The following is a 20,564-nucleotide window of genomic DNA, read 5'->3' as shown; positions in this document are numbered from 1 at the left end:
TTCGCCGTTGGTAAAAACTCGCCAGCGAGTGGTGTGAGAGTGACTGACTGCGGTTCAGAAATAGCATGTTGATAACCGCGTCCCGCTGATAGCCTGAAGAGGGAGGCTCGCTCTCTGTCTCCTATCTGCTCAGTGTAAACAACGTTTCCTTCCTGAACCCTCTGAAGTGCAACAGTGTCTGAGGTCCCCATGCACACAGCGCTGTTGATCTATTTAAAGGTCGAGAGAGAGAGATTCTGGTTAAAAGTAGGCCTAATCTCATATTCAAAGCATTGCAATGCAGATGTGGACGATTCTGCATCAATGATGTAATTGATTGTATCATGATGACGTTGCTTGGTGATTTCAGTTTAGAAGTAGTGACTGTTGATGCCTGATCTGAGTACAGAACTGCTCCAGCTATAAGTAACTCTCACTGACCTATTTGAAAACTTAAAAACTATGCGACTGGCAAGGTGTCTGCATAGCATTTGCTTAAATTCAAATGTCTTTAAGATTATTTGGCCAAGTCTTCGAATTTAAACTGTTATGCTAATTTCATTAATTTGTGATACACATTTTTTTGTAATTGCTTTAAGTTTATATGGCCTAGTCTTTATAGTCAGTTCTAAACTGATAAATACCTTCATATATACCTTCATTAGCAGCTATCTTTGTGCTGACAGGCCTGTGTCCATGGGATACACATAAAGGACAACATGTACACACGCTGTACAGTAGTTTGCTGTGAAAACTCTCCATTTACAATGCACAGAGACACTCATCTGAGAGGGCTTCTTGTTCAGTTAGGGCTTTGCTGAAGACGGGGAATGGACGTAGGGAGGCGGCATCTCGCGTCCATGTGCTGAGGTCAGAGGTTGCGAAGGTCAGACGTAAGAGAAGCATGGCACAGGCTGGTTTCCTGTGGTCTCACGAGTTTTGTGAGAATGGACTCGGGCATGTACATGTTCGCCATGTGATTCAGCCAAGACTCACGTTGGGTGTGCAAGGGCCACACCCACACCCACACTTACGTCTGACCTGTAAACATTGTAAGTAGATAGATTCAATGTCATTTCAGTAAGTGAGTGAGATTTTTATCAGCAGCCCCAGTCATGCTTTTCAGAGAGAATTGGGAACATTGTGCCGTAGTATCAACAGTATGAAGAGCTTCTCTCTTTCTGAGGGTTCTCGGTGCTTTGCTCTGTGGACTCGTTGTCTCTTTAAGAAGAGTGGGAGGAGAGAGGGGGTAGGAAAAGGGAGGAGAGTGGCTACTCTCTACTTTTTTCTTTTTTTTTTTTAGTTAAACTGAAATTCCTCGCTCAAGAGTTTGGCATTTCCTCTGAGCTCACAGTGAAAAGCCCGCTCTGTTGCTCTCGCAGGGTTCTGCCCAGCCGAGGGGGGGATTTTTCAAATCTTCTGAATGAGGGAAACGTGGTACTGCTATTCTGCATCAGTGGGAAGGCGCAGCTGTATGAACTTTTGCAGAGGTGAGGAAGGAAAGGGCGCTTTGAAGGGGTGGTGCGAAGGGGCAGAAAAAAAGAGAAGTGAAGTGAAGCCTGGTCCGTTTCTGGAACTGATGTTCGGTATGGGCTAATCGCAGTTTGGCCGATCCACGCCCTCAGGCCTGGCGCTTAAGGAGGAGGATGAGCACATACACGCTGAACCTACGAGTCTTCTGGCCTCTGCTGACCTGCGTTCTGGCCGCCCTGCTGCTTCTTCACCACCTCGCCCTCCGGAGTCCAACCCCAAAGGCAGATGGATGCCCTGACCAGGACCTGAACAGTGTCTCTGTTGTAAAGTATGTTGTGGTATTGGCGCTGTGCAGCTTTCTCCTGCGGTACTGTGCCTCACTGCCCGGTGATGGCAAGAGGAGCCTGGGGAAGGCTCTGTCAGAAGGCCATGGAAGGGCCAGGAGGGAGCTGCTGGAGGAGCACTACGAGAAACAGGTACGACTCTCCCCTCACGTCCTGGGCCACAGCAAAGCTCACGTGGCCAAGCTGGTGAGCGAGCTGGTAAGGGTCGGTCGAGTGGACGTCCCGCCGGAGTCTTCGCTGGCGTTCCGAGGCGACTACGTCCAGCTCGGCAGCTCCTACGAAGAGCACAAGGTGGGAACGCCGGACTGCTTCGACATCTTGGTACCCCTGCGCCTTCCTCGGGGCTTGAAGCTAGACACCGCCATTCATGCCAAGCAGCAAGGAGGTCCTCCACTGTACACGCTGGACACACCCCGGAGGTCCCAGTGGACGCGCAGCCACCGGACCTTCGCGGAGGGCTTTCTGCGACTGCACGTAACTGCAGGGGTCCACAGGCTGAGTCCTGACTGCGTTTCGCGATGGTTCTATTCTGCTGCCCAGCGGTGCTTGACTGCCATTCGTTACCCGTTCGAGCAGCGCTGCTCCCTCAGCCTGTCCCTTTGCGAGGAACAGCACGTGAAGCTCCACCTCATGCCACATTCTGACTACGTCTGCTGCCACATCTCCATGGCCGTCAGGCTCATTCCGGCCCTGCCGCTGGGAGACCACGCGTTCCTGGTTCCTGCTTCGGACGGCCAGGACCTTTGGACAGTTTACTTCCCGAAACAGGAGCAGAGGCTGCTGGGGTGGCTGAAAGGCAAACTGCCCCCCAGCTCTTGTCACCTGAAGGCCCTGCAGCTGCTGAAAGAGGTGCGGGACTTGGGGGGTCAGACACTGGACAACGAGGCCAGAGAGGAGTGGAAGACTGTGCTGTCCTCCTTTGCCCTGAAGACAGCATGGCTGCGGCTGCTGCTGGCCACACCTGCAGAGGCATGGGAGGAGCGCCACCTGGTGGCCCGGCTGGAGGACTTGTTGAGGAGTCTGAGAGAAAGCCTGCAGGGTTGTACGTTAAAGCATCTTTTCCTTGGGGGTGACACAGGACTTCTGCCTGAATCGTTTATTTTGCCCAAACTTGTTAAGGAGTCTGTACCATCCAATCTCTGGGAAAGTTTCAGTCAGACGTCCCTGGAGCTGGTGTCTGCCCGGCTGGTTTATACCTGGGCTCACCTCCATCGCCTCATCAGGCTGGGTCGACCTCAGAGAAGCATTCTGGGCAGGGGCCTGCACTGCAAGCACATAGAGTCTGAGTCAAAGCAGTTATGACCAAACAAGCCATTCATCCATAACCTCTGTTTACAGTGTCAAAGGCTTATTATACTTATACTTATGTCAAGGTATGACCAGTGGTACAATGCATTTCTGCTTTCAGGATATTTCATTTTAGTTTTTAAATAGAATTCTAAAATAGAATTCTTTCAAATGTATCCTATATATATATATATTGGTACACCAAGGAACATAGTCAATGCAAGGATATGTTTTGCTGGTAAACTGTACATACTAAATTTTTATGCGTATTTATTTGTCCAGTAGGGACTGGTGTCATGGGAACTGCTCCCATGGTGTAAAACCAAATCCGTTCTCTTGAAAAATAGCTCCATTAATACAGAGGTACTGCAGGACAGGGTCTGTGGTTTGGCACACACGTACGTTTGAACGTTGTGAGCTGGTAATGCATGCCCACACTGACTCACAGCCACTATGATGTAAAGTTTCCAGTTGAGATAGGCTGGACACCCATATGAAACCGTTTTCCATGCCACTTTCAGCATCACGTGCTGATGAAAAGTTCTGTTTGCTCACTAGGCTATCTATTTATTATGCAAATCAATATACAATTAGCCTACTTAGTGTCGTCAAATGTGTTGTGGGTTCTCAAAAACAAGTGATACAAGCAAGAAGGAGAGGATAATAATAGGTATCGATGTTGTGTGATGTTTTGGGTTCTGGGTTACCGTCCTGTCTGCATGCACACAGACCTCAGGGATGCACCTCCACTGGGCACCACCACCCATTACCTCTCAGCCTCAGGGTCAGGCACCCTGTGCGATAGACTGGACGCAGGAGGATGGCTAATGAAATAAGTAGAATGGCTGCATTTCCCAGTGTAGTAAAACGGCCAGGAGGTGCTTGATCTGCTCAAAAACTGCTGTTTTTCTATGGCTTTCAGAGACCTGCTTCCTGTTCACACATGAAAACACACATTACACACACAAACACACACCTTCAGCAAAGAGCTGGTCTGGGCTTCCAGGGGGATTTATAATAGGGGTGTTTTAGCAGGCTGGCAGAGCTGGATTAAATCAGACTGGAGATGGAGGCAGCTACTTCATCTTTAGCTCGGCTGTGGTTTTTGTGTGCAGACCGGCCATGAAAGCAGAACAGAAAATCGAATGAGGAACTATTGTGCTTTGACCTAAATTGGCAATAAACCTCAATGTGAGGAGACTATTACACATATGATTTATTCTTTTCTGAGAATGAGTGTATTTTACCAAAGGTTAAACTGTACGTGGTGAAAATGGTTAGTTGTACATAAACAGAGGTTTACATTGTACATATTTGTGACAATATACTTTACTTTACTTTACTTTACTTTATTTAGCAGACGCTTTTATCCAAAGCGACTTACAAGAGGAAGACACCAGCAATTCTCGTTCGATTTCTATCGAACGAGAATTTAATGTATTTATACATTTTTGTATTGTTTGTGCAATATAATGTATGTCTTAATAATAATAATAATTGCTTTTTAATTTATATTTCTTTTTCTATTAAAGATGCTGTATGTGTGTTCATTTAATTAATTTATGTGGGTTAATGACTAAATACCTCGGTCAACTTTGTGTGCTAGAGGTGTTAGACAGTGTTGTTGCTTTGAATAATGAGAGCTGACATTTCACTCACATTTCCACTTTTTCATAAGCTGAAGTACTTTTGTCTAGTATTGCTCATAATTACGGGTACTATTTCAAAACTTTTCAAAATCTTTTAAGTTTTAATCTTTTCTCATGTGCGAGTTATATCTGCCTAGGAGAAGGATGAATTACAGATGCCAGATTGGTGATGATTACCCTGTGGTGGCTGCTTCAAAAATAGCATCAGATAAGAAATGAAGATGAATGGCAGAAACAGTGAGAGGGAAAGCTGCTGTATGATATCCCAGCGCCGAGCACATACGAGTGTCCTCCCACCCAGCATCCAGATACCACGGTAAGAAGCTGGTCCTTTTAAATAGGGAAGTTAATCTTTACACCAAAAAACATGTTAGAGAACTGAACACTTGCAAATAAAAAAATTAAAACGCTCAGCAAAATCCCACAGACTAAACAACCAGTTAACAATGATCTTTAATGTATTCTGCAGGTTTATTTTTGCTCAGCATACAGACTGGTCATTTCTCCTCCATAATCTCTTTATGTGGCGGCCACTCCCCAAGGAGCCTCCTGTTTAGACAGATGTGTGTGTGTGTGGATCGTGATTAAGGACCTGGGTGCACATCTAGTCTAAATTGTAATAGAGTGGACTATAATAGTTTTTCCACATATTTCTGGGTCCTAAACTCTTCTCTTATTTTAGAAATAAAAATCTACTACCAACATTAATCTACCACTAGATGTCAATGTAGGGCCTCCTCTGTGCTTTGTCATGGTTATATTATGGCACTAGTACATTTTTCACACCCTGGAAATGTAGGTTAGATGCCCATGCCAGTTCTTCTTAACCAGTCAGTGATTGTGTTATGTAATACTGTTAGGGATCCACATGATTATTATGAAACACCCAGTTCAGGTCTTATGTTCAGTGCTTTTTGATCTTTGACTGGCTTGCTGGCTAGATTTCACATCATCATCTACTCATATGATGGCTCTAGAAAAAAAACAAGGCAAGAACATTTACGTTCTGAAGGTTGTATGCAAATTACATACACACAATCACAAATGCACTCATACACATCCTTGAAGGGGACCTTGGGTAATAAATAAGTATTAATAAACAAGACTTTTCTAACCCTAAATCTAACCCTAACTATAAAACAATGACCTCAGTAGACCTACAGTAAAAGTTGTCTCTTTTTAGAAATTGCATAATTCATATTTTTTGTGAAGTTGCTTTCTCTGTCTCTCTGCGAGGGGAGATCAGCTCTTCACACGCCCAGTAACAGCAGCCGCAGGTGTCTCTGGCAGCCCCAGACTCTCGTAAAATCTCCCCGTGTAACATGTTGCCGTGGCAGCAATTATCCCATACATCTGCCACACCACACACTACACAACACACACACACATATTCTCTCTCACACCACTGCTACACACCACCCCCCAACGTCAACAAGTGGCCACAGCTGGCGCTCCGGCACTGGACAGCGCTGCAGTCGGAGGCGAGGGGTGGAGCGCTTGGCGGGGTCTGAAGCTCATCAGTGGTTCGGTTCAACCTGGATGAGTCACTGTTGTCTGACAGCAACACAGGTCACAAATAGGGGAGGGGGAGTTGGCTGAGGAGGTAGAGGAGGAGAGGGTGGGAGCACACAAGAGGAAGAGGGCCGCCACACAAGAGCCGGTGCCTGCATGTTGGCTCTGTGCAGCGGAGATAGAGAGAGAGAGAGAGAGAGAGATTAAGCATCTGGGTGGGTGTGGTTGAAGATGGAGGGAAGAGGTGGTAGATAGACAGAGAGACAGAACAGGAAAAAAATAGAGTAAACGGTGAGATATTTTTAGTTGTTTTATTTTTGGAGGAGGAGCTGCTTGTCCCTTTTGATGCAGACAGATGAAATATGGAAGAAGAACTGATGAAAGAAAAACTGCTCACTTCAGTGAGGCTGAGTGAATTTTTTTAGTCCCCCCCCCTCCATCCATGTCATTCTCTTCGGGAGCAGCATGTCATTCTGGGTAGGTGGTGTGAGAGCGGGAAGACCCTAAAGGATGATGGCTTACACACAGGTAAGTCTGAGTTTGGTTCTGTACTACATGTGCTCCAGGTTACCTGGTGTCCGTCCATCCATCATCCCCACTCCCTCTTTTGCTCATTACCTGCTGATCTCTAACTCACTGGATTACTGCTCCAGTTCTCTGTATTCATTCAAACTTATGTTCTTATTCCACAACTAGTGAACATAATTATTATTCCACAAAAAATGAGTTATAACAAATGAAGTGTGTATTATATACTTAAAACAAATCTGCTTAACAGATAATGTTGCATATTTACACTGATTGTTTAATTGTAGACAGAATTATATAACCATTAAGCAAATTAACAAAAATAAAAATATCTAATTTCTTGTTTACTGGTATTGCTATTATCAATGCATGACATTAAAATGATGAGAAAAGAGTGTGTGCCTCTTCGAACATGCACATGTATGTTTATGTGAGGCATCTGTACTTTTCTGCCCAGTGTGTGCGTTTGCATATGATGTGGCTGTGCCGGCCATGTGCTCTGATGGGGTTTGGTGATGCTGGTTCGTCATCCTGCTAGAGTGTTTGGCTGCAGGAGGGGGGGGGGGGGGGGGGGGGGGGGGGGTCACATCACTGTTGCCATGGTTACAGCCACAGCTAATTGCAAAGAAAACATCAGGCGGGTGATGAGGAGGACAGGGGCCAGTGCTGGAAGGACAGACACACACACACACCTACAGAAACACATACACACAAACAGACAGATGAGAAAGCCTTGTTAGCAGAAAATGCAGACCTCATAGTCTAGTTTATTCTCATTACTTTCAACAACAGGACCAGACAGAAGCATGTGCCAGAAAACAATGTGTACAGGGCCGCATCATGTTACTCTTAGGGGTATTACAATCAATAGTTTCGCTACAGGCACAGGCAAAGTCACATGACTGATTCTAAGAATCAGTTGCTGATATGATCTTGCTAAAACAATTAAGGGAGAGAGACAGAGAACCACCTAGAGGATCTTAAGGTTGACAACTCAACAGCTGGCCTTTTGACATTGGTTATCTTTAGTAATGATTCTCATTTTGCCACTGAGGATAAAATATCTGTTATGAAGAGCTCAGATGCTGAAATATATTATTGAATAAAATTCTTTAGATGTATTCTGTAACACAACATAAATGAAGAAACAACCAATTAATTGTGTCATGAGTGGATATAAATGCAGAATTGACAGTATTAACATTAATTAAAGTAAAGTAAAATTAATTAAAATAAAACAAATAGGGCTATTGCTTCAAAAAAGCAGAAAGGCAGGATTCAGAAGAATATAAAGAACACAGATGCAGATTGTGTACATATACACAAAATTATGCAAGGACTAAAGTTAACTGAAGCTTTTATAAAAGGAGAGCAGTATCAAGACCCCATTGAGAACAGAAAGACATGAACATGAGTCCTGTTATCCTGTGTCCAGTAGTGGCCCGTAGTGGCCAAGACCCACCAGGACTGCGATGTTACAAAATGAGCCGTTCGTTCGTTTTCATGCAACACTATGTTCCTTTCATGAAAATCTGACTAAATAGAACAGAACAGTATCTTTTTTAGCTTAATAAGAAACCTTATTTGCCATGCCACAGAAAATTCCTTAGGTAGCTTGTTTTTGTATGTTTAATGTTATGCATTATGAATTATGCATTTAACAAACTTCTATAAACTTGTAATAACCCACTGTGTAAAGTAGGCTTTTGGATTAGTGTTTGTTCTACTGATGCTAAACTCCTCTGGATCTGTTCTCTTCCTTCTACCATGTTTTCCCACAATCCTTTGCCTCTGTCCCCCTGTGAAAAAGGACAGCTGGAACCCATTAACCAGGTATGTGATATCAGCTGTCCCCTCCTAAAAATGAAGCACTTCTGCATTCTTTATAAGGTTGCAACTTTTGATGTTTTGCATAGTTTGGTAATTGTGGATATACTTTTGTTAAAATGAATCTGGCAGTGGTTGTCAGGTAAGCATTCAGAGTCATGCAAATCTGATGAAAATAAAATTATAGTCAGCCTTAAATTATTCACTGAATAATGCATGTTGTGTCATAGGGGCATTACGAAACAGGAAAAGGATGCTTCCTAGTACTGATGGTGACAGTGTTCTTTCATACATACTTAAAAGTCCAGATGAAGGGTTGGGGCATAAATTTTTATTTGTCTTTTGACAAAACCTATGTCATATATTACAAAACCATCCTGCATTCATAATTTAGAAATGCCTTGCATATTTAGGGAAGTCACCTCCTTCTTTTACCTTCAGCTGCAGAGAAGCAGAAAATTTGCATAATTGAATGCGACAACACATTTCCTCAACACAAATATCTGACACTTGAACTTCGCCCCTTTTACAGCCAACACGACTTACTCAATGCTTTGAGGTTATGCATGATGTGATTAATTAAATGCTTATTTAATCTATATATTCATTCTGTGCAACTTTGAATGATGTTATTGTTTCGATATCCTCCAGGGAATGCCATGACTCCAGAAATGAAATCGTGCCTGTGCTCTTGTTTAGGTTAGAGCGTCACAAAAGATTGTGAAAAAAAGCAGGAGGTCTTTAAATGTATATTAATAACATGCATTTCCGGCTGGGATTCAGTAGCATGATGATTTATTATTCAGGTCTTGCAAATGTACTCACTGTACTCACAGACAGAATGTCTAAATATGAACCATGAAACATCTCTCCCCCTCGCTCTTCCCTGCATCAGGGTCTCCTCTCCAGGTTGTCTGACCTGCTGCTGTGTCGCTGGTCATGCCAGTCATGTTGGCAGTGGTGCTGGGAGTGCAGCTGCTGTCAGCATAGTGATGAGGAGGTGGAGATCCTGGGACCCTTCCCTGCCCAGACCCCATCCTGGCTGTGAGTCACTGCCCTGAACCTTTATTCTATCTGCATTGAACTAAAAAAGATTAAAGTCTTATCTGATGACATGCTGGATCAGTTTAAAACCATGCAAATCATCACTTAGCTTTCATAAGGGTCCCTTTTAGATTTAAATGGATTGAAGTGAGAGGTGCCCTCTGCTGGCAATGCTTTAAAAGAAGCTTTATCTGTCTGGATTAATGTATGTCTTGGGTGTGTACCTTGCTGTGTGTTTTATAACTCTGCATGTGAGCTTGTTCAGCCTTTAATGAGACGCTGAGAAGTGACCGAAATGGTGAAATGGAAATGGTGATGAATGGTGAGCAGTGATGAAATGGTGAGATCATAGAGGCTACATCTGTCTGAAACAACCTCTCATCATCGGTACTAGTGTCTGAGGGCTTGTAACCTAATAGTCATTGCCACTGCTTAGCAATCGGCACATTCATATTTTTTCTCATCATATGTTTTTAGACTCCTTTTACCCAGAATTCTCATCTTTTGGTCTGGGGCGGGGCTTTTTGCAGTAAGCGAGCAGCATGGCGATGATGCATTAGTAAGCTTGAATAGATGTGCGGACGCTGGCTCATTACAGAAGGCTGTCAAGCAATTAATAAAGAGGCCTGCTTAATGAAATCACCCTGAAAACAAAGCAGACTTTTCACAGTTCAGCCCACCTCCGGGACCCGCGGTGATTGCTTTTCCAGCACCTGCATAAATGAGACTAAACATGCATGACTGAAATGACTCATCTGTATTAGCTCCAATTAGTGGTAGCTGCCACTCTCCGCACCCGTTAGAATATTGATGGAGGAGAAGTCAGGTATTGTGCCAGAATGGCGTATCGGAATTGTGAAACCAATCGTCTTCTTCCCACTGTACACTTTTTCAGTCACAGCTGAAAATGTATAGTGTAAAAATGATATCCATGATCAGTATATACGTTGTAACTGAATGGAACACACCATGTGTATTTGAGCCTTTGGCAACATAAACCTTTGTCCGTCGCCACTTCAGGCCACTCTGGGCCATCTATGCCTTCCTACCTCCTAAGGCCATGTGTTTCAGATTGCACCATTGCCATGACAACTATCTCCCTGCGAGCTGTAGTCATGGACACAAAGGGTCCTTGATGATCCCCAAGGGATGACTGGGAATGAGGCCTCCTCCAAGAAGTCTACTGCAAAATATTTTCCCCTTTCGCATCCAAAAACAATTGCATAGGCAATAGCAAAGGCATGCTGTGCGTGAACAGGCACAATGATGGTTGATAAAATGAATCTAAATTAGAGAGATCCAATTCCTTCCCAATGGCATAATGCCCAGAGGTAAATATTGGTCCTCTTCCCCTCTGTCTTGCTTACACATGCATACTCAAAAGAAATATTTGTAAAAATCTTTGATATTTAAATTTGTGTATATATTTTTTACCTTTCAGTATCAGTCAGAGCAATGATGAGAAACACACAGACACTCGGAACATGGCCAGATACTCCACCAGTGCTCCAACCCGTAACAGCAGCAGTAGTAGCAGCAGCAGCAGCCATGGCCGGAGACGCTCCAGCAGCGAGATGTCTCGCTCCACATTCAGCCTCGCCCGTCAGCTCTCCAGTGAGTCTGGCTTCCTTTTCCTTTTTTGAACCCAGACTCAAACCCCACTGACTACCCCACCTCTCCCGAGTCGCTCCAGGGCGCTCCTGTAACTACTGGAACTGTCCCTGACAATAAGTTGCTCTGGATAAAGCGTCTGATAAATGCTGAAATTTTAAATGTAACAAGAAATTAGCTGGAGGGAAATCTCTGATATGAGACTTCATCAGCTCACACTGTGAAAAGGATACGTCTGAAAACTCCCTAAATCTGGCAACCTTGTTTTCAGGTGCAATAGGGCAGAAAGAAAAGGTTTTGCACGTAATATGTGTTTATAGATATGTTCTGTTCACTCTCTGTGATGCCACAGCAGTCCTGGACTAGCCAGGTGCTGCACAGCACAGCACACACGCACACATACACACACACACACACACACACAATTGTTCTAATATCTCCCCAGTTGCAGCTTATTCACTGTGGGTGATTACAACCCTTTATATGTTGCTTTTCTCCATCATTCCCTTGTTCTGCATTGTCGATGTTGCTGCGGTTTCTTTCCCCTTTATTTGTGTGTTTCTGTTTATTGAAATTCACTTCTTTGCATGTCAAGCCTTTCATGCCTCCATTTCACTGTGTGGCATGACACGCTCTAACCACAAGAACAGCACATGTCTATAGCACACTTCTTTTGAAGTATCTTTTGAACTGTTTACGCCTACTGAAATGTGATTTTAATCAGTACAATAACCTTTACATTAAAACAATGCCAGGAATCATTTAATGGGGAACCCATGACAAAGTGTGGTTTATAACCGCTTCATTAGGATTTTCAGTGCAGAGAATTGATTAAGTACACCTTCTTACTTACATGGTTAGAGTCCAAGGTGTTGGATTTTTCCATTGAATAATCGTTGTTTGAGAATCAAGTGATAAGAAGTGATAAGAAAAGAAGTCATTTGGATCGCCATATTGACATGTCTATGAAATGTTGCAGCAGTGTGTAGCATAAATGGTACATTTTACATTGACAATATGTCCATTTATTAATGTTTTATTTTAATTGTAATCAGCAAGAGCTGCACCAAGTTTAATGAAATTCAATGGAAGAACCATGGCTTTGTTTTATGGTGTTGATGTTATTGTTCTGAGAACAACCCTAAGGATCGGTAAAGGAAGTTTTTTTGCTGGATTGGATTTTTTCCAGAAATTGAAAATATATGTATACTGTTTAACAGCCTTTGCTCTGGCACTGCATGACCCTGGGTTTATTCATTTTTTCGTGGCTTTAACATTTTCCAACTCGGTCCTAATAGTTATTGATGAATTGGCTGCGTGCGTATATTGAAATGTCAGCTAAATTTGGGGTTAATTCTCAGCAGTGCCAGAAAACGCTTCGATGTTGTGTTAGAATATACCACCCAGAATACCATGTGTTCACATCCCTTTTTTGTTGTACCTTCAAGGTTTGGGCCAGGCTATTATTGAATTCATGTGGACACAGGGATTGGTCGACATTAAATCCAGCTAAACTAATATCATATCCCATCACTGATTTCACGTGTTTGTACATCATCAGGTCTGGAGTCACGAAGGCCTAGCTCCCCCTTAGTGGATGTGAAACCAATTGAGTTTTGGGCCATGGGTCCAAGAAAGGAGATAGTTCAGCCCCTGCGGAAACCACAGACACCACCCGACGACTACTTCCGGAAGCTGGAGCCTCGGCTGTACTCAACAGACTCCTGTAGTGGTGGCGACGATGTGGACTCGCTGACAGACGATGAGATCCTTCTGCGCTACCAGCTGGGCATGCTCCACTTCAGCACCCAGTATGACCTCATCAACGGACACCTCAGCGTGCGTGTCATCGAGGCCCGTGACCTGCCACTACCCGTTACTTGCGATGGGGCACGACAGGACATGGCACACTCCAACCCCTATGTGAAAATGTGCCTGCTGCCTGATAACAAGAACTCTCGACAGACGGGCGTCAAGCGTAAGACACAGAACCCCGTTTTTGAGGAGCGCTTCATCTTTGAGCTGCCTTTCCTGGAGGCCCAGAGACGCACCCTGCTGCTGTCAGTGGTCGACTTTGACAAGTTTTCACGCCATTGTGTCATTGGCAAAGTGACCCTGCCTCTCAGCGAGGTGGACCTGGTCAAAGGAGGCCACTGGTGGAAAGCGCTGGTACCCAGCTCACAGGTTCGTACTCTGAGGCGACTTGTGGAATTCAGTCAGTTTAAAATGTCATTAAATTGGTTTAGTGTGTGAAGTTTACATGCTCTCACCATGTTGCTGCAGGTTTCCTCTGGGTCTTTTGAAATTTCCTTCCACTTTCTACAGGTATATGGGGGCATGTTGTGGGTGCCCTGTTTTGGGCTGATGCTGATGTAGGATTTGTATTGGAAAGTGGACAACAAGTGGATATTACCCTTCAAACATGCCTTTGTTTATCTAAACTAATACTAACCAGCCTTAACTAATGTGATGCACCACAGGTTGTGGTGCTCTCCTCATGCATTTACCTGATTTTTGAAAGAACAGAAATGTTTATGGCTTGAATTCATTACAAATTTGGAATGACTGTTTACTGTTTTTTGGTCTTAATTAATTTATATTCTCTCTTACATGATAGATCTAGATAGAGTTGTTGCTATGTGTATTAATGAATAAATAATATGTTAAGTTGCCCACGATGTCTGAGTAGATAAATTAACGCAGCATGGAGAATTTTTATGTACCCCATTTGGCCATTTGGCAGGTAGAATTAATGCCTTACTATATGTTCTCTCTTGGGATCAGAATGAAGTGGAGCTGGGTGAGCTGCTACTGTCCATAAACTACCTGCCAAGCGCTGGTCGCCTCAACGTTGATGTCATTCGAGCCAAGCAGCTGCTGCAGACGGACATGTGCCAAGGCTCAGGTACTGTATTTAGCGAGATGTCATTCTGCTGAGTGCTTGCAGATAGCTTTACATTAGGAATATAGAGCAACTTGGTAAACCACATTTACATTTTTTTTCTGTCTCTCAGATCCTTTTGTTAAGGTGCAGCTTGTGATAGGGCTGAAGCTTGTGAAGACCAAGAAGACATCATGCATGAGGGGCACCATTGATCCTTATTATAATGAGTCCTTCAGCTTTCGCGTTCCTCAAGATGACTTGAGTGAAGTCAGCTTAGTGTTCACAGGTATGTAATTTACAAACACACCAAATGTATGGTTTTGGGCTAACTGATAATGCAAACAGTTCTGTCTGCTGAAGAGCTTAAGTTCATTGCTTTGAAGTTTGAATCAAGAAGGAAGTTGAGTTTTTAGCATTATATTATCTGTTTTAAAGTGGTTTGGGATGGTGATCTGAGCATTTTTATTCAATGGATGTGGACAGCTTTATGGCAAAATACCCAATGTTATGGAAATGAATTTTATACAGGCTTCATTGAACCTTTTAAAATGACTGTACCAACTATACATAAATTACATTGTTTTGATTCATATGGTTTCCAACGTTATGTGACCTTAGTAGAGAATGGATATTTTTCCATGTTGAGGCAGCAGAGCTCCAGATCTCTGAAAGCTCGTGATTTCATTGAGCAGCACTGAACCATGGTTCCACCACCAACACAGCACAGCACCCCACCTTAACCCCACCACCAGTGAGAGCTGTGTTTTCACAACAGTTTAAGCCAGTGCAGGAGCAGAAACACGTCTCGATCTCAGTGACAGCCTTCATGGGGTGAAGCACTCAAAGTCCTCACAATTAGAGTAATCTCTGTGGTGATCTTAGGGCTGCCTCTCGGGTCCTCGTTAAGCTTCATTTAAATGTCAACTGCATTTACTTGATTATTGGTGCTGCCAGTCAGACTTGAGCCGGACTCTCGCGCCAGCCAAGTCAACGTACATGACCACGCTGTGATATTTAGTCATTGGGGGGGCATAGGAGCCCCTGTTTCACCTGTCATAATGATGTGATTCAGCACTGTGATTCAGCAGCCTGACCTGACCCAGTCTCAGCGCATATATCGCAGTCACCGAGGCCACTATGTGAGTAAATAAGGCTTTAAGGGCAGTGTCGCCACAAGGTCAGCTCCTGCCACTTTGATAGAAACTCGCCAGCCGGGTTGGAGAGACGTGGTCAAATTTCTTTCATTTGCTTTCTTGCAACGTAAGTTTCTGCTTTCTCTCAGACCTTGCTGTACAAACCTGGCTCTCATCAGTGCTTTGCCTGTGCAGGACACCCTTCTCAATTATTCCCGTCAGACCAATTTTAGATCAGTGGTGATGATATGGGAGGATATGAGCCGGCATGGACAGGACGTGCGCGCCAGGCAGCCACGTTCTATCATGTAGAACCAGGATCATGTCAGATGCTGTTATTGTTCAGGGAAGATGCTTTGTCGATTGTGAGACAAATACTGTCACAGTGCTGATGTGAAGAGGAAGGCAGTCAATGAGCCATACTGGAATGCTGAGGTCTTGTATTATTTTTTTTTTCTACTGTATTAAGTATTTTCTACTAGATTTCAGTGTTATAGTTCTGGCTCAACTACATTATGCAAAATTTGTCATTCCTTTATACTTACACACAAAATTAAGATGCATGGAGCAAGTGGAGCAAGTAAATTTCATTACTGAAACACAAAAATATGTAAACATATACAGATGTGACTGAAATTAAACAAAAACTACAATTTCTATTATAGTAAATCTTATTTGGCCAGGTTTGGCTAAAGACATACATGTGCAATAAAGCAAAGGGAAAAGCCTGCAATTTCTTTGAAGTTAAACTCATAAAAACGTAATTTAAACTCTCAAATCATGTTATTCCAAATCCACTTCTTTCTGTCTAAAATAATTTACCTTCAAAGTTTTGGTCTTATGATAATTTTAATATTTATCAGGGCTATTTGAAAACATTCTGTCTTGGTGCTTTTATTAAAGTCGAATTTTACTAGAACTTTATCTCAAGTGCATAGTTTGTGTACTTAGTCCAGCATTGCTTGTTTGAGACATGCACATTTGAGACATGCACATTTAACTAATAATGCAATACATGTGAAGAAGTCAAACTAGGGCAATTTTTACCATTTCTTTTCATACGACATTGAGACTTTAAGCATATCTCATTTTACATTCAATTTGTCTTCATCCCACCTGACTGTACTCAAACGATAATGAAAAAAGATTGAAGTGGAAGCCTGCAACGTTTCATACTGCTCTCTTGCCCACGTCTCCCTATGGCTGGTGTCGTACTTCTTCCGCAACAAGGTGAAGCGGTCCTTGGTGTGCTACGTTGGGATTAACTTCATCTGAAGTGCCTGCGTTGCTTAGTAACATGGTGGGGCCCGGGTGGGGGTAGAGAGGTGGTGGTTGTTAGCTCACCCATAGTACCCACCTCAAGGCAGTATGAGTAATGTGTTGGTTTTAATAGAACTTCCCTTCTTGGCACCCTGACATAAAATCCTCAGTCTTATTTACAGGAGGCCTTCATTCTTGACCCGTGTCCATTAGAATAATTGGATTTGAAGCAAACCGAAAGGAAGGGATTATCATAAAAAGGTACAATAAAGAATGCAGCCTATTAGTATTCATAAACCCTCTAAAAAGCCACATATCTTACAACAGCAGTTTTCTGTATTGTACTATATAAAAACGTAACACAAAAACCATAATCCACACCAGTGAGCAGAAATAAAAATTTTACACACTCAAATATAAAACTGTATTTGAAAGACTGATATCTTGATATCTAATTTTTTGGTTTCTTTATCATTTCCCTCTATCCAGTGTATGGACACAACGTGAAGAGTAGCAATGACTTTGTGGGCCGCATCGTGATAGGTCAGTTCTCCACGGGACCTCAGGAGACCACGCACTGGCGGAGGCTGCTGAAGACCCAGCGTACACCAGTGGAGCAGTGGCACAGCCTGCGATCTCGTGCCGAGTGTGATCGTGTCTCCCCTGCCTCTCTTGAGGTCACGTGATGGCTGTGTGATATTGTGATTGGCAGAGGTGGGAAGAGATTAGGATGTTCAGATGTTAATCTTACAAATATATACTTAAGAAATAAAAAACGGGAGGGGGGGGGGTCGTTGAAGTTTATTTTAAGAGCAATGGCCGACCTCGTTTACAGATTACATTTCTTCAAATTTCTTTAGTCATTTAAATTATTAGTTGGAAGCATCAACAGTTTGATTTAGTAAATGGGGAAAAAAATGTTGTTTTTTCCATTGCTGACACAGAGGCGCATGCCTGGTGTCCATGCTTTCTTTTTATCACATTGATACGACTGTACAGAAGACCTCAGTTATCTCATCTTCCTATCTGATATTCAGCCAGATCTGGTGAAGTGCTGTCACTGAGGAGCAGTGTAGCTGAAGCCAAGAACCCCAGACAGGTCAGGAGCAATCGCCTCTGGACCTAGGGTGTTTTTCTAAGAATTTACTCAGCGCCATATAGATCACATCACATTATTTTTCTTTTTATCAGGATTAAGGTTGATGATGATCAGTTGTTTCAGGTTTTTAGAACTCCAAATCCAAAATGCTGTTTTGGTTCTGCTATGCTTATTGCCAATGATCACACATCACGCTCTCACCAAAGTTTCTTTGGTTCTCTTTACCATCGTCTTCAAGTTTTGATCTGTATGGTCACTAATTTCCTGTTAGTGTGTGCGTCCCTGTGTTTCTGTGTCCAAACGCCGTAATATGTGTGTCTGTCTATTTGCACTTTGCCGTGAGTTTACACAAAAGAGGATTTCCACTTGCACAGCACTCTTTCACAGTGTCTGGGCTTTTATGCAAAGCTTTACTTGCAAAGTACAGTTACAGTTAAATTACAGCCCCCAAGCCTTTGCTTCATGTCCAAATCTGGTGGTCAATTCTGATCTCCTGTTTGTTCAGATTGTAAAGTGATGTTCAATGCTGTGTTCCACATTTTCACATTTGACTTTGTCTTTAGGCATGTTCAGTGTGTTCAGAGACATTCATGCTATTCATTCACTGTCGCCTGTATGTCTGTAGGTGCAAAATGTTTAAGAATAAGCTATATGATTCTGACAACCTCATTATTCGATGAGAAGAATGAACTTTAAAGAATATTTATTGGTAGCTTAAAAGAGAAGACAAAAATATGTAGAAAAAAACTAAACTGTGCCAGTGAAGATTTATTTATGCATAAATGTACTTATAGAAATATACAGTATTTACCTCTTGCAAGAGTATATATGTGTGCGTGTGTAAAAAGTAACTATAACTTTTTTCTCTGTGCAATGAATAGAAATTGAACAAATGAATGTGGCGGATATTGTAAAAAAAGTCAGTTTGACAAAGAGAAACCTCTCTTATTGTGATGCCTAGGTGCCAATGGGGCTCAACCAGGTGGCACCCATTTACATGAGTGTTGGGTCTTGGCTCATTAGGCTCAGGAGATCAGGACCCTACAAAAACCACAAGCAGGACACAGATGTAGTCCTGCATATTTTCCCGGGTGACGTGGCTTTAGAATTGATGGCTGTCTGTTTATTAAAATGCTTCTTTTACAATTTTGAGTGTCTGCGCTTCCCTCACCTCAGCCCGACTTGGCATTACACTTTTAATTAATCAGCAGTATCCCTTTAATGACCCCATCTAATAAACCTCTGACTCACTTCTTTCAAGCTGCTGCTCTGGGAAAGCTAATCATGCTGTGTTTTTGCCTAAGCCTGTCTCACAATACATTGATGTGGTCTTTGTCACCCCTGACCGATCTTTGTCACTGTCTATGTTACTGTCTAATTGTGCATGTGCATATTTGTTTTCTGTTTAGAATTGGATTTAGAACTGCATAAATGGTGACTGTGGTAGCCAAGTTCTCATTTGGAATCCTTGGAAGCAATCTTTATTAAAATGTGCCATAAAAAACGTGTTCTCTTTTGCCTTTATGACCTGTGACTATGGACTGTGCTGTGACTTGAATTAATACAGTTGTAACAACTGAAAAAGGCTAAAGAAAAAACTCTTCAATGCTGACCTCAATAACTGATACAAAATTCTGGACACTACTCACAATAAGTTAGGGATGTTGTGAGAGGCTTAGTGGATGTCATAGACACACGTTGTTCGTTTCACTTCAGACATTTTTGGTATGGGGAGGAAATCGTATTGGGGTGATAGACACACCTCATTTTGTGTTTTCCATGTAATGGTCTCATTGTGTACAGATGTATAATGGGGCCAATACCAAGAGACAACCTTTCTGAATGTGGCATCAATTTCAACATTCTGTGGGTATAAAAAGCTGGTATTGTCAGTAAGTCATTCCAAGTTCATCATTCAAATGGCCATGATCACATAACGTCACACGTGAGCGATACTCTGAGGTCAGCAGGTTCCCCAACAGGTTTGTTTTGGTGGAGGAGGTGCAACGGTCTGGGCAGGCATCACCAGTCAGTGTAAAAACAATTTGGTTATTGTACATGGCTCAGTCACTGCATGTTCTTAGCTCAGAGACATCATAGAACCCATCATCATCCCCCAGTTCCACCAGTACACCCCCAATTTTCTGTTCATGGATGATAATGCTCCAACACAGAATTGGCACAGCTTAAATTCAGGCAGTTGGGGAGCCTCATATGGTATGGCCATCAATGTCCCCTGACCGCGTGATCGTACCCCACCCCCACGTGACCTGGCAGAACTGTATGTAGCACTTTTATAAATGTATAAAATTGATATAATTTTATACATTTTCATATTTAAATTATGAAAATGAAGTTTCTTTTCATACATTATTAGTAATATCAAAGGGAACAAATAGGAAAAACACTCATGTAAATAACAATATCCCTAACTTAATGAGAGTAGTGTATATCACTGAAAAAATGTGTGTGTGTGCATAAAGTAGTCCAGTTAATATTCTTTATACCTTCAGTGTCAATATTCAGTCAATATTCTCACTTGCTTGATGACTGTCAATAATAAATAATATTCATATAAAGAATGGAATTCCCCACTGTGTAAACTGGTTAAAATACACTTCTGTATTTTAAATGCCAGTCATTCTTTGAGAACCAGTTATTTTTGTAGATTGTACTCAATGCAAAAAAAAAACTTAATTAGTCAGGACTCAACTGAAAATAAATCTGCACAAAGCACCACCAACTATAAATAAGCTCTTTATAACTGCTCATTTATTGCTGTTTTCACCAAAATACTTTTATTTCCAAATACATGATTTTTTCCTAGCATTTGTTTGAGCAGCAACAGGAGGAGAGTCTAGTCACAGTCCCAACCCAGCAGTTCCTGTTTGTGTACAATCATAAAGCCACAGATTAGTCTGTTAATTGCAGTAC

At 42.6% G+C, this 20,564-nt stretch overlaps 2 protein-coding genes across 4 annotated transcripts; both read left to right on the top strand.

The window, feature by feature from the left end:
- The first annotated feature begins 1,298 nt into the window (after positions 1-1,298).
- Positions 1,299-4,478, top strand: itpripl2 (ITPRIP like 2). The gene is made up of 2 exons (XM_028987095.1): positions 1,299-1,469; positions 1,583-4,478. Exon 2 carries the CDS (start codon positions 1,626-1,628, stop codon positions 3,096-3,098), a length of 1,473 nt encoding a protein of 490 aa, XP_028842928.1. The 5' UTR covers positions 1,299-1,469; positions 1,583-1,625; the 3' UTR covers positions 3,099-4,478.
- A 1,901-nt stretch (positions 4,479-6,379) lies between these two features.
- Positions 6,380-19,120, top strand: syt17 (synaptotagmin XVII). Of its 3 annotated transcripts, XM_028986701.1 has the most exons (8): positions 6,380-6,772; positions 8,588-8,605; positions 9,495-9,643; positions 11,085-11,257; positions 12,816-13,438; positions 14,039-14,159; positions 14,269-14,424; positions 17,021-19,120. In XM_028986701.1, the coding sequence occupies exons 1-8, from the start codon at positions 6,755-6,757 to the stop codon at positions 17,215-17,217; spliced, it is 1,455 nt and encodes a 484-aa protein (XP_028842534.1). In that variant the 5' UTR covers positions 6,380-6,754; the 3' UTR covers positions 17,218-19,120. The 3 variants fall into 3 exon arrangements, with proteins under 3 accessions (XP_028842534.1, XP_028842533.1, XP_028842535.1); XM_028986700.1 differs by lacking the exon at positions 6,380-6,772 and having other exon boundaries at positions 7,377-8,605; XM_028986702.1 differs by lacking the exons at positions 6,380-6,772; positions 8,588-8,605; positions 9,495-9,643 and adding an exon at positions 10,856-10,974.
- The last annotated feature ends 1,444 nt before the right edge of the window (positions 19,121-20,564 follow it).

Source organism: Denticeps clupeoides, chromosome 7 (assembly GCF_900700375.1).
Source record: "Denticeps clupeoides chromosome 7, fDenClu1.1, whole genome shotgun sequence".
In the NCBI taxonomy this organism is placed as follows: domain Eukaryota; kingdom Metazoa; phylum Chordata; class Actinopteri; order Clupeiformes; family Denticipitidae; genus Denticeps; species Denticeps clupeoides.
The sequence above is the reverse complement of the archived record's forward strand: the minus strand, read 5'-3'. Positions and strand labels throughout refer to the sequence as shown.